The sequence below is a fragment of the Macrotis lagotis genome, chromosome 4 (assembly GCF_037893015.1).
Source record: "Macrotis lagotis isolate mMagLag1 chromosome 4, bilby.v1.9.chrom.fasta, whole genome shotgun sequence".
NCBI classification, from domain to species: domain Eukaryota; kingdom Metazoa; phylum Chordata; class Mammalia; order Peramelemorphia; family Peramelidae; genus Macrotis; species Macrotis lagotis.
In genome coordinates, this window is record NC_133661.1 from 262745600 (window position 1) to 262759912 (window position 14313).

Sequence of the window (14313 nt, forward strand, 5' to 3'; positions counted from 1 at the left end):
TCAGGGAACTTTTTCACACTACAAGTTGTAGATGAGTTTCACACTTACAAGTTCTAGATACGTAGGTAGAAAGGAATTTCCACACTAGGCATTCTTTTTCTTTTTTAGGTTTGTTTGTTTTTTTTGCAAGGCAAATGGGGTTAAGTGGCTTGCCCACCGTCACATAGCTAGGTAATTATTAAGTGTCTGAGGCCAGATTTGAACTTGGGTACTCCTGACTCCAGGGCCGTGCTCTATCCACTGTGCCATCTAGCAGCCCCTACACTAAGCATTCTTAAGCTTTACGATCCCCTCTTTCTGATATATTAATATGGAAATGAAAACACAATAGAATATTTGTTTTGATTCTCACATATATATGTAATAATTATAACTTCTTAAATTCTCACAGCTTAAAAATAACAATTTAAAGGATCTATATCATAAATGCTTTTAGAATTTATGCCAATGTTAACTTAAATTTAACTACTAGAAGAAAAATTATTTTAATTGCATATTTATGCCTTTTACTAACAAATTAACTCCTTGATAACATGCCAACTCAGGTACATATGATGTTACTGATTTTTAAGAGTTCATAATAAGATTCCTGAAAATAGCAAACTATCCAGGATGACCTTCAGATGAATTCTGGATAATTGCAAAAACACTGAAGATCATCAAAAATACTTCATAAAATATACTGCTTTGGAAGAAAGGCAGGGAGCAACTAGACTATTGTATCACCGTGTTTTGCTTATTCCTTTTACTTTGTTATAAGAAGGGACTCCCAAGAGTGAGGAAAGGTTGGAGTGACTGTGATTTAAAAGGAAAAATTAACAGTAAAATATTTTTAATGTGATTTTCAAGCAAAAGTTGGTGGATCACCTACTGGGTAAGTTACAGTAGGCATTCTCATTCAAACATGATTGGACTAGATGAAATTGTCTCTGAGGTCTTTTCCTACTTTTAGATTCTTTGATCCGGTGTAGAAAATTTGATGTGTACTTCGTTGGAATATATTTATTACCTTTATGAGTGTATGTGGTTAATCAATATTAAATATGTTGAATTTTTTTTCTTTTTTTTCCTTTCCTTTTCAGGGAGTATATACTGGTAGAGTACTTACTCTTCAGGAATTATTGGTCCATGTTGGGAAATTAAATGCTGAAGCTGTCAGAGGGCAGTGGGCCAATCTTTCATGGGAATTACTCTATGCCACAAATGATGATGAAGAACGTTACAGTATACAAGCTCATCCAGTACTTTTAAGAAACCTTACTGTACAAGCAGCAGATCCACCACTGGGATATCCAGTTTATTCCTCTAAACCTCTCCATGTGCCTTTGATCTAAAACTCCTTTTTTGGACTTTTAATTTTAGTACTGTCAGAAATCTTTTGATATTTGAATCTTAGAAGCAGCATGATGCTTAAGATTTATAGCTTCACTGGAAATTTTTAGAAAATTATCTGAGAAAAGTCAACTGCATGAAGTTAATTCTTTGCCCTGGAAATAATAACTTCATGAGCCCATTAATTTGGAATTTAGAATGATTTATCCAAACTGTGTGAGATACATGGACTCTGGTAGTCTTTTTTGAGAAAATATGATGAAACCTAGCTATGTTTTCTAGAATACCGACTTTATATTAGATTAGATATTAACTTTTTTATGCTTTCTTAAATGTGACAGGTAACTTGCATTTCTAAGCAAGCTATGGCTATATCTGTATCAGTGTTTCTAAATGATAATGGACCCTGTAGTAGGTGACCAAATTGTATATATAAAATTTATTTAAAATAAAATTTTGATTTTTTTTTATTATTTTTGTATTGTGTTTAATTTTAACCTTTAGGTTAAACAGCTTTAGGCTGTCATTTAATAAAGTCTTTTCCATTCTCACTAAAGAATTCTTTTTAATAAATGCTTTATTCTGGTAAGTGAATACCCATAGAATTAGAAATATTATACCAATGTCTTAAAGAGTAAATATGAAATATGGGGATGGGATTGATTTTTCTTAAACTTAGTGAAATCTTAGGTTTCTCAGCTAGTAATTCTGTTCTAAAAGAAGAATGCATCAATAGTAGTTCAAAACACTACATCCTCTATTTTGAATTCACAACCTGTTAAACTAGGTCTTTAAAACCATGATGTGGTATTGAGGAGAAATGGAATATGATGTAATTGAAAGAGCACCTGAGTTAATCATGAAATTAAGATTTTACTTTTAACTGTTAGGAGCCAGGTATCTTGTTCAAGTAACTGAATTTCTTTGGGATTTATTGCCACCTCTATAAAATGGAGAGGTTGAACTAGAATGATTTATGAGGTCCCTCGCTGCCTTAAAATTCTATTCAATACTCATCTGTGGCTTGTTCTGAAATGTTACAAATAGTCTCAAATTACACATAAGGAACAGTTCAAATCAATATTTTTCTCAGTAGATTCTGTATCACTATAACTTTATCCTGTTAGAGTTTTTAATTTTGGTTTCTGTTTTTAAAAGATTTAGACAAGTTTGTGGAGGGAGAGATCAGTTTTCAGCTGATGGACCTTTTTTTTTAAAGTAGAAGAGTGGCATGGTTGTGGGCAGTGGTATAAAGACAAAAAGGAGAGAAGCTGGACACAAAAAGAAAGATGAAAAGCCATCACAGTCATCTTGAGTTTTGTCTTGCCTCTTGAGACCATTGACTCTGGAAGAGAGTGAGGCTGATGACTTTGAAAATTTTTGCCTTGCTTAAATCCAATTTAATAGTCTCACAAGCTAAGTTGTATTCTCAAGGATAATAGGATTCCAGGATGACAAATGCAGATCTAGAAAGAACCTTAAAAGTTCCAATCCAACTCCTCATTTACAAATAAGAAAACTGAATCCCATTGAGGTCACACAAATAACAAAGATTTTAACCTTGATAGATGCATTGGCTCCAAAATTAGCATTCTTTCAACTGCACTATGTTATCTTAAGGGAAGAGAAAGTAGATATCTGAAATGGGATGGTTCCAGAGGGCATAGAAAGGAATGAACTAATGCAAGAGAATGGTTCTTGTCCTTCATTCTCAAGGAGAAGCAAAATGACATCATGTTGCTGTGATCAAGGTACAGGGTGTCCAACTGTGACTGATGGATCAAACCAGTACAAGATCAGAAGACTCTACCGTAAGTTGGGTACAAATAATCCACATAGGGTGTGTGTGATGTCTTTTGATTTAAGAATAAATTGGATTTATGCAAGGCAAAATTGTTCAGTCATCAGCCTCACTCTTCCAGAGTCATTGGAGTCGAGGAAAAACAAAAATCAAGATGACTGTGATGACTGGGTGCAGTAGATGACTTTGGTGTTTTCAATATCTATCCAAGCTTTTAGATCCCCACAGCCCCTACTTCCTGTGCCTTTATGGCTGTTGCAATAAATTGTTCTCATTAACCCATTCCTTCAGAGGAAGTCTTCACGTGCTGGGGTAGACACCTCACTAGCTCACCAATGGATCTGAGACCCCCTCGGTTACCTTCAATCTGATTTAATCCTGTTTGCTGAGATGATTTTACCAAGGTGTGGTCACTGCACATGCTATAGCTTTTTGGAGCCCTAGTTGAAAGTTAACACCAAAGGTGAAAAGCAACCCTTGCACCAGAGGTGCTAGTCTTCCCTGAAAACACCCGTATTATACACCTGCAAGAGAGTATAAATTAGCTTGTAAGACTATCAAACTTTATGGAGATAGGGAGAGGCAAGAGTCAAGCATGAAGAAGGATTCAAAGGATGTTGATATCAATAAATAGAAGGGTGCTGATATCAATAAAAATAACAAATCAGAAGGAAGGGCAAATATGGAAAGGAAGATTAGGGAGTTATTCCTGTGATCACTGAAGCCATGTGGATGTGAAATTTGCAAGGCAAAGATCTAATTGATTTGGTACAACTCTCCATTTAAAAAATGACCAGAATTCAATTAAAAACCACTCTTTTATTAGCAGACAAGTTATTAAAAAATAACAAGAGGTCAGTTAGTTGGTAAAATGTTCAAATGTAATGAGTTTAAATGATTCAAAGACCAAAAATACATTTCTTAGAAAAAGAATATTTTGTAGTGTAGTAAATAAGTGATGTATTTGTTTCTTTGCTTCAAGAATCTCTAGTTGATTTTATGGGGCATTCCTTCTATTACTTGAAAATACAACCCCTCAAAACCATAGGGTAGGCAATCTTTAGGAAGTACCATGTCCAAAATCATTGCTATCCTATAGTCAACCTAGTAACAAATGGTAAATAGACATACTCTTGACAGTTGATGTCCAGTCTTGTAGCCCTTTTAAACGAGTACTCCAGCATAGATCTTTCAGGGTCAATCAAAAGCAGTAACTAAAAGAGTACTCTACACTAGCTTAGGTGGTTCAGTGGTTAGAGGACTGGGCCTGGAGTCCTTTCCAATCAGACCTTTAGCTCTTTAGCTATGTGACCCTGGGCAATTCACTTAACCTCTATATACTTTAATCCACTGGAAAATGAAACAGCAAAACTACTGTGGTATCTTTGTCCAAAAAGCCCTGGTCAGTATGGTCCAGGGAGTCATTCAGAGTCAGACCTGACAAACAACTAAACAAAAGGAATCCAAAATTAAAAGTCACTACTAACATTCTATTTGGGATGACCAGATAAATACATACAAAATATATGCCAGCTAATTTGAAAGGGGAAAGCACTAGCATCTCAAAAGGAAAAGACCCATGTAGAAGGTGGCAAGTTGAAATCTGAAGGAAACCCTTAACTCCCAAAAGTGTATACTTTCCAACTCAAGATTAATTTAAGTAATACTTGATAATAATTTATTGTAGTGAAAGTGCCACATTTTACTTGAATTTCAAGAATGCAGTATTGGATAGTTTTCCTGATTTAACCCTGATTGCTTCACACCCAGGACCATCTCCAGTCATCCTGATTCATATCTGGCCACTGGATCCAGATGGCTCTGAAGGAGAAGGTGAGGCTGGTGACTGAGCAGTGACTCATCCAGTCCATGTGCTTGTCATGGCATCACCCTTGATGTCATAGTCTTCAATGTGCATAATCTCAAGGGGGGGGGAGGCTGTTTTTTGTAATAGGATAACAGAAGCAGGCATAACATTATTGGATCTCAGAGTAGATAAAATAAAGGAGCAATCAGTAAAAAATTTGATACTGATTGACATGTAAAGCAAGAGACTGATGGAATAGACTAGGTAGGTAAGAATCACAGGTATTCCGAACAATAGCCCAAGACCATCAATTGTTCTTGATAATCCCCAAAACAAATCGTTCAGTCATAGATGCTTTATTGAGGGTGAGGAGAGACAGAAGGAAAAAAGAGAAAGAAAAGGAAAGAGAGAGAAGAAAGAAATGAAAGAAACAAAGAAGAAAGAAAGAAAACATTTCCTGGGAAATAGTGATAATCAGTTTGTCAGAATCAGGGTTTAGACTAGACTTACATTGTATGCTACAATAAATTCTAAATGGATAAACAATGAAAATGTAAAAGGCTACATTGAAAATTTTTTTTAACCAAACAGGGAATAGAGACAACATAAAAGACAAAAATAGATAATCTCTATTACATAAAATTTAAAATGTAAAATCCATTCAATCAGACTAAGAAGAGGACATAGGTGTCCCCTGAACTTATCTTTCTGAGTTGCCACATTTTTTAGAAGCACTGGACCCAAGAGGCCCTGAATGGGTAAGAATGAAGCCCTCCCAGCTGATATGACTTCTTGTTTGTACCCCAAGCCTAATTCCTGGGGCGTCCTTGGGAGGCAGGACAGTCACTAACCAGTCTGTGTCAGGCAGGGAAACTGTTTCTGTATCTGGAGGCCTTCAGATAAGCAGAACTTCCTCTCTTCACAGCAGCTCCTTTTGCCATTCATTGTCTTGCTCTTCCCCTTCAGGAGTGGTTTTGCCCTATTCCCTACCTAGACTGCACCTTTTCCCACCTTTGGTATACTCCTTCCTGTTTTATCCTTTTTCCTTTGTTGTAGTGTCATAACTACCAGAACTTCTATAAGGACTGTGAACTCTTTGAGTTACATATGAACATTTATTTCTCTTATTTTCATAAAAGTCTTGTGAGACTGTGCTTGTTTGTTGGCACATTAAATATCATAGACCATTGTAAAAGTCAAAGATCCAGATTCTCTCTCTTATACATTGCATGAATATGTATGTAGACACATGAATATATATATATATATATACACACACACACACACCAAGACCAAAGTGGAAGGAGTATTGGTGCAGGATCTTCTGTTTGCAGATGATTTGTCCCTCAGTGCAACCTCTGAAGCTGAGATGTAACAAAGTTTGAATCGAATCTCTGCTGCTTGTCTGCTAATTTGTACTAACAATGAACACAGGAGTCTGATCAACCACAGTCAGACATATATTCTAACAATGTGATGTCATTTTGGACCTCTTCGAGAATGAAAGACAATAACCAACCAAGCAACCATTGTATGTGGTTTTTGGTTCTTGGCTGGTTCTTCACTTTCATTCTTGAAGAAGACCAAAAGGACATCATCATTATATTAGAGACAAATGACAGTGTGTCCAACTGTGACTGATCAGATCAATCCAAGCTCAGAATTCTCTGCTACAGATTGGGCAGATAGTCCAATAAATAGTCCAATAAATGCGTTATTTACTCTAAACTTATAGATGTCATGTTTTCTTTGAGCTGCTTCAATTCTGCCTTCCTCATAGAGTGCAGCCCCCTCACTGATGAGGGCATGCCATGATGGGTGGTCCTGTGCCAGTGTCTCCCATACTTCACAGTCAGTTCTAAAATTCTTCAATGAAACCTTCAGGGTGTCTTTCATTGCTTCTCTTGCCCCCCTTGTGAGCACTTGCTCTGCATGAGTTCTCCATAAAATAGTTTTTTGGCAAGCATACATCTGGCATTCTAACAATGTGTCCAGCCCATTGTAGTTGCATTCTCTGTGGTAATGTTGGAATGTTGAATAGTTTGGTCTGAGAAAGGACCTCAGTGTCTGGTATCTTCTCCTGCCAGGTGAACTTCAGAATCTTCCTAAGACAATTTAAATGGAAGTGATTCAGTGTCCTGACATGGTGCTGGTAGACTGTCCAGTTTCACAGGCATACAACAATGAGGTCAGCACAACAGCTCCGTAGACCTTCAGTTTGGTGGTCAGTCTAATACTTATTCTCTCCCACACTTTCTCTCAGAGCCTCCCAAATACTGAGCTAGCTCTGATAATGTAAGTGTCAACCTCATTATCAACGTGTACCTCTTGGAAAAGACACTGCCAAGGTAAGTGAATTTGTTCACATTGCTCAAAACTTCTCCATTTGCTGTAAACGATGATGTGGTGCTGGCTAATGAGCATCTGTGTTTTATTGGTGTTAATTGTTAGACCAAAATGAGCACAAGCAGTAGAGAAGAGATCCAGACTTTGTTGATCTCAGCTTCAGAGGCCACACTGAGGGCACAATCATCTGCAAACAGATATCACACACCAACACTTTGGTTTTGTATGTAGCCTTTTCAACTGGAAGAATTTATGGCTGAATACATCATGCCAAAAAGCATGGGAGCAAGGACACATCTTTGTTTCATTCCATTGGTGACTGGGAAATCTCGAGAGCATTGTCCACTATCCAGAACCCAGGCATGTATGCCATCATAGAATGACATAAGATATTGATGTACTTCTCCAGGCAACCAAATTTTGATATAATTTTCCATAAACTCTCATGATTGACAGTATCAAAGGACTTGGTCAGATCTTCAAATGTTGTATACAGACCTCTGTTCTGTTTCTGGCATTTTTCCTGGAGTTATTGGACAGCAAACACCATATTGACTGTTCTTCGACACTTTCTGAAGCCACACAGGTTCTCAGAGAATTGACCAACTCCCAAGTGAAGATCAGCCTATTGAGAAGGACTCTGGGAAGAATCTTACCAGCAATGACAAAGAGAAATACCCCTGTTATTGTCATAGGACAATCTATTCTCTTTGCCTTTATAGAGAAGGACGATGGAGGTATCCTTGAATTCCTGGGGGATAACATCTTCATGCCATATAATCTGGAAGATTTCAGTCAACTTTTTTTTAATAAACTTATTTTTCCAACTTCATGCAAAGAATAATTTTCAACATTCATTTTTTATTAACATTTTATTTGTTTTCCAATTATATACAATAGTAGTATCTACCTATCATTTTTGTAAGGTTTTGAATTTTACAATTCTCCCCCCCTTCTATCCCCCCCAAAGGCTGTCTGATAGTCTCTACATTGTTTCCTTGCTACACATTGATCAAAATTGACTGTGTTATAAGAGTAAATTTAACACCCCCCAAGAAGATGAGAAACCTCAAGAATAGGGAGAGAAAAACAAATGTACTCCAGTCTGTGTTCAGATTGCAATGACTCTGTCTCTGGAGTGAGTTGCTTTCTTTATCATAAGTTCACCAGAGAAGTTGCTTCAATATTTTTGCCACAGTTACTATTACTAGCTATACCTCCACTCTATTCCTCCCCACTCTCATTTACTCTATTCTCTCTCTCCTTTCATCCTGGTCCTGTCCAAAAATGTATGTATCTGAGTATCCTCTCCCTCGATCTTCCCTCTCTTCTGTCACCTATTCCCCCCTTCCCTCCCCCCCCATTCCCCCTTATCCTGTCCCTTCTCATTTTTTTCTAGGTAAAATAGATTTCCTCACCCTATTAAGTGTGTATGTTATTTCCTCTCTGAGCCATGTCCGATGGGAATGAAGGCTCACTCATTCTCCATTGCCTTCCCCCTTTCCACTCCATTGAAAAAAAAACTTATGTGAAATTTCTTAGCTTTTTCTTCATCTCCTTTCCCTTCTTTCCAGTATTTTCCTTTATCACCCATTGACTCAATCTTTTTACTATATTATACTATTATATTCCTCTCCTTCCTATGTCCTGTCTATATATGCTCCTTCTAACAGCTCTTAATGAGAATGTTCATATGAGTTATCAATATCTTCTTCCCACACAGGAATACAAACAGTTCAATATCATTAAGTTCCTCATAGTCAGTCCTTCTCTTCCACTCCCTCTATGGTTCACCAGAGTCCTGTACTTGGAAATCAAACTTTCTCTTCAGCTCTAGTTGTTTCAAAAGGAAAGTTTGAAAGTCCCCTGTTTCATTGAACATCCATCTTTTTCCCTGAGAGGATGTCCAGTTTTGCTGGGTAGCTGATTCTCAGTTGTAAACTGAGATCTTTTGCCTTCTGGAATATCATTTTCCAATCCTTATGAGCCCTTAAGTAGATGCTGCCAGATCCTGTGTAATCCTGACTATAGAGAATTGGTAGTTGAATTGTTTATTTCTGAAAGCTTTTAGAATTTTCTTTTTGATTTGGGAGTTTTGGAATTTGGCTGTAATATTCCTGAAAGTTTGTCTTTTGGGATCTCTTTCAGGGAGTGACCAGTGAATTCTCTCAATTTCTATTTTACCCTCTGATTCTAGGATCTCAGGGCAATTTTTCTGTATTATTTCTTGAAAAATGAAGTCTAGGCTCTTCTCCTGATGGTGGCTTTCTGATAGTCCAATAACTTTAAAATTATTTCTTCTGGATCTGTTTTTGAGGCCAGTTGTTTTTCCATTGAGATATTTGACATTTTCTTCTAATTTTTGGCTTTTTTGGAAGTTTTATTTCTTCCTGATTTCTCACAAAGTTATCAGCCTCCTTTAGTTCCATTCTGCATTTGAAGGAGTTATTTTCTTCAGAGAGAGCTTTTTTATCTCCTTTTCCAGCTGGCCAATTCTGCTTTTTAAGGCATTCTTTTCCTCATTTGTCTTTTGTTTTGCTTTTTTCCATTAGGCCTAAACTGGTTATTAACATATTAGTCAACATATTTTCTTCACTAAGCTTTTGATTTGGTTTTCATGATTTTTCTGCATCACTCTCATTTCTCCTCCCAATTTTTCCTCCATTTCCCTTAATTGCTTATTTTTTTAGGCAAATGGGGTTAAGTGGCTTGCCCAAGGCCACACAGCTAGATAATTATTAGGTGTCTGAGGCTGGATTTGAACTCAGGTACTCCTGACTCCAGGGCCAGTGCTCTATCCATTGCACCACCTAGCCACCCCCTTATTGCTTTTCAAAGTCTTTTGAGCTCATCCATAGTCTGAGTCCATTTTCTATTTCTCTTGGAGGTTTTAGATATGCAAACTTCGATTTTGTCATCATCTGAGTATGTGTTTTGAGCTTCCATAGAACTAAAGTAATTCTCTATGGTCAGATTCTTCTTTTTCTGTTGTTTACTCATTTCCTCAGCCCAAGACAGCACTTCCAAAGCTTTGGGGTTTTTTTGGAAGGGGGACACCCCACTGGGACCTTTATTCCTCCAAAATCTTATGCTCTTTTGCCTGTGCTTTGATATGTAGATGACCCCTGTGTTTCCCTCTACCCTGGAGCTGTAAGGAGGAATCCAGCTTGGCTACTTAGTATGGAAGCCCAGACTGCAGCCTGGATCTGAGTGTAGGCTAGCAGCAGAGTCCTACCCCAAGGGAGAACAAAGAAATCTCTGCAGACTTCCCTTACTGTCTCTGGGGGTGCAGGCTGCTTTCTCCAGATTCTCACTGCAGATTCTGTGGCCTATGCTCCTCACTCCACATTCATTCTGGTGTAGGAAAATTCTCTCACTGCCCCTTCAAGCTGTTGCCAGTGATCTCTGGGATGGGCTGGGCTGGGCTGTGCTGCAGCCATGGCTTTTTTCCCAACTCTCAGTCCTGGTGAAACACACCTTTCCCATGGAACTTCTAAGTTATCTTGGACTGGGAAAATGTATCACTCAGTCTTTCTGTGGGTCCTACCCCTCTAATTTTTGGCTGGTCATAATTTTGGCTTTTGGAGTTTGGGGGGAAAGAAGTTGCTAGGAAATGCTGCCTTCATGCTGCCATTTTGGCTCCCTCAGTCAACTTTTGAATGAGCAATGGCCCCCACCTTGTAGATGTCAGTTGGAATGAGATCAGCACCAGGAGCCTAATGGCTTCAAAATCTCTTCTTCAGTTGGAACTTCAGCTAGGGTCAAATTGACTTCAACTTGAGGTAAATGGTCAGTGGCTTCTGCATTGTCACATAGTCTATTGGATGCCAATGTTTTGCTGCAAGGGTACATCCAAGATGTTTTTGTGTTTAAGTAAATGGAAGACAGAGTTTGTGATGAGGTCATGAGATGCACAAGTCTTCAGTAGTGGGCAACCATTGCTGTTGCTGTTTCCAACTTCATTCCTCTCGAGGACTCCATCACATCTGTTAGTCTGAGTCTACTGTAGCATTTAAATCACCCAGAATTATAAACTTATTCTCTTTTGATACATTTATTATAAGGGTCTCCAGGTCTTCATAAAATTTTTCTTTGACTTCATCGTTCTTCATGATGGGAGCATACGCACTGATGATAGTGGTGTGGCTTTTTTCTGTAAGTGACAATCTCATTGTTATAAGCCTGTGATTCACTCCTTTTGGTAGGCATCCAAGTTTCACAATGCTCCCCTTCACTGCAGCCACTCCAGAAAAACGTGTATCCAGCTCTGCCTTCAGTAAGCTGAATGCCATTTGCCAGGCTTGTTTCCCTCAGGGCTACAAGTAGGATGTGATGCCTGCCGAGTTCTCTTGCAACAAGAGCTGTGTGTCTTTCAGGTTAATTGGACCTTGTGCTCTCTATGAGTAGGTGCACTTTCCTTGCACCAAAGATGAGTGGAATCTTCTTTGAAGAATTTTTGTACTTTTCTTTGTTTTGACTGTAGGGTGGGATCCCTGTGTGCCTCAGTTTATCAGGCTAGGGTTGTGTAAACAGAAAAATTTTAGGGCACCTTTTCTAGCCCCTTCCTCACACCAGATGGGCAGTGTGATTGTTAAAAGAGCTTCTCAGACACCCAGGGGGCTGCCAAGTCCTAGTCCTACTGCTGCTTCTAGTGGAGAAATGACCCTACAGCCTGGGCTGCTTGTGTGCAGGGTTGTGACTACAGCAACCAGTGTATCTGTACCTAATGTTTCATTACTTCTCTGTTGCTACAGGACTTTTGAGATAGGAATGGTATAATGGTATGGATGATGTCTTTCTATTTGTGCCTAAATTGGATTTAAATGAGGCACAGTTACACAAAGTTGTCACCTCTTCCAAAATCATCATGGTCCAGTAGCAAGAGAGTCAAGACAACTGGTGATGACTTTAGATGCAGTGAATGACCTTGGCTTCCTCAATGTCTAATCAAGCTCTAAGTGCTGCTTCAGGTGGCTTCATGGCCACTGTAACAAAGTATTCTCATCCACCCATTCCACTGTTTGAGACTTCACATACTTGATGTAGACATTTCCCCCCAAACATTTATGAGTTTGAGACCCTCTTAGCTACCTTCCACCTAGTTTAACCAGCCTGATGAAAAGGTTAACTGGGGTGTGGCCACTGGTGAGAGTTAGGTGGCTCAGGTGATCAAAGATGGAAAGCAGCCCTGTAGAGGGATAAGTAGCCTTCACACTAAGGTACCAGTTTTCCTTTAACACATCCTTCACCCCACCAACACACATCTACACATACACACAAATATTTGGGTACATAAGATTTGTGTATGTTTGCAAGCAGCACGAAAAGAGAGATTCTGAGAGTGGCTTTTCCAAGGTTGAGCAATGACAGCAACTGGCCCACTGATAGATTTCCTACAGGAGCATATGGGAGAGGCAAACATTTCCTTATTCAACCTGAAGGAGTTGTGAAGTACTTATGAATCCCAAATTTCTGAGTGAAAGCAAGATTTTGGAGTCTCTAGATAGTGTGAGACAGCAATCAAGCTGGCAGAAAAATAATATTTCTTCGGTAGTGCCACAAGTTCAAGAGTATGGAGATCAAACTTTCTATAGAGAGAAAGGATGACGCTGATACAATAGACTCCTTGGAAAAAGAAGAGGATCACTCACATATTTCCTGATCACCAATTTCTTTGGTTCTGTCAATTAATGAATAAGCCTAATAGACATTAGACATTTTCCTGGGTACCAGGGATACAAATACAAAGAATGAGACAATATCTACTTAAATCACTTATATTCTACATATATAAATATACACACATATATAGAGAATAAAATAAATAATATTGATAATAAAGAGCCAGCATCTATATAATGCTTATTATATATATGCATATATACACATACACACACCCCAAGCATTTTGTTGCTTCACAATTCTCTTGTAGCTAGGACACTAGCAGTTGAATAGGCCAGGAAAAACTCCACATAGAAGATAGTTGAGTTGACTCATGAAGGAGAAGGATTCTCTAAGGCTGAGGTGAAAATGGAATTGCACATGTGTTTTACACATATAAAGTTGAACTCCATAGAAGTTGAAAGGTGGAAGGTCATGCAAGAAATGGGAAAAACAGTTTGACTGGATCCCCAAGTGCACTGGCACAAAAAGGCTGAAAAAATAAGTTGGTATCAGGTTCTTATGACAACTAGTCCTTTGGTATTGAAGAGGACTGCAGCATCTAACCAGGTGCTCAGAGGTGTGAGTTGCACAATTATGTTTATTATAGTGAGGGGTATGCTGTGCAAGGCATCCTTCTCATTTGCCTTTTCCAAAATCATTCCACTCCATGGCCTAATGGATAGGAAACAAGACTACTGAAGATGGTCTGACTGCTGGGGGAGTCTCATGGTCTTAAAGTGGTTTTGCTTCCTCCTGAATCAACAAGGCACCAAGGCACTTCATCAACACTCAGCAATCCCTAACATGTGACACGCAACAACTCGATAAATCCTAACCCATCTCTTGATGGACTAATAGTCTGTTTGGCCCTTCCTCTCAGACATTCCACCTTTGAACTACTCTTCAGTACAGGGGGTACTTGCCCAGCATTGGGTGGTACCTCATCAATATGGGAGGAAGTGAAACAAGGAAAAGTCTGAGTGGAAAGACAAAACTGATGATTAATCCATCAAAAGACACATTAGGATTTATCGGGTTGTTGCATTTTGTCATCAAAATACCAGGTTTTAAAATATACTATCTTTGGGTAGATTTATTTCCTCTTTCATTGTGAACAAATATCTTGGGAGGATTTACCATGGGGATAACATGAATCAAAATATATTTCAAAACTAAAATCTATCCAACCTTGATGGACTCACTCATTCCATCAGTACAACGATCAGGGACAATTTGGGACTGTCTGCGATGGAGAATACCATCTGTATCCAGAGAAAGAACTGTGGAGTTTGAACAAAGACCAAGGACTATTACCTTTAATTTAGAAAAAAATTGATTATCTTATTGTCTGATCTTGCTATCT

The 14313-nt window shown here is 38.4% G+C and overlaps 2 protein-coding genes across 2 annotated transcripts in view; both read left to right on the top strand.

Moving 5' to 3' along the window:
• The window catches only part of PCNX4 (pecanex 4), a 49395-nt gene extending 47593 nt beyond the window's left edge, over window positions 1–1802 (top strand). The window contains 1 exon segment of the mRNA XM_074235935.1: window positions 1083–1802. Within this exon segment, the coding sequence (XP_074092036.1) occupies window positions 1083–1334 (252 nt within the window). The 3' untranslated portion in view covers window positions 1335–1802.
• The window catches only part of LOC141522466 (pecanex-like protein 4), a 165986-nt gene that overhangs the window by 31127 nt on the left and 120546 nt on the right, over window positions 1–14313 (top strand). The window lies entirely within an intron of this gene.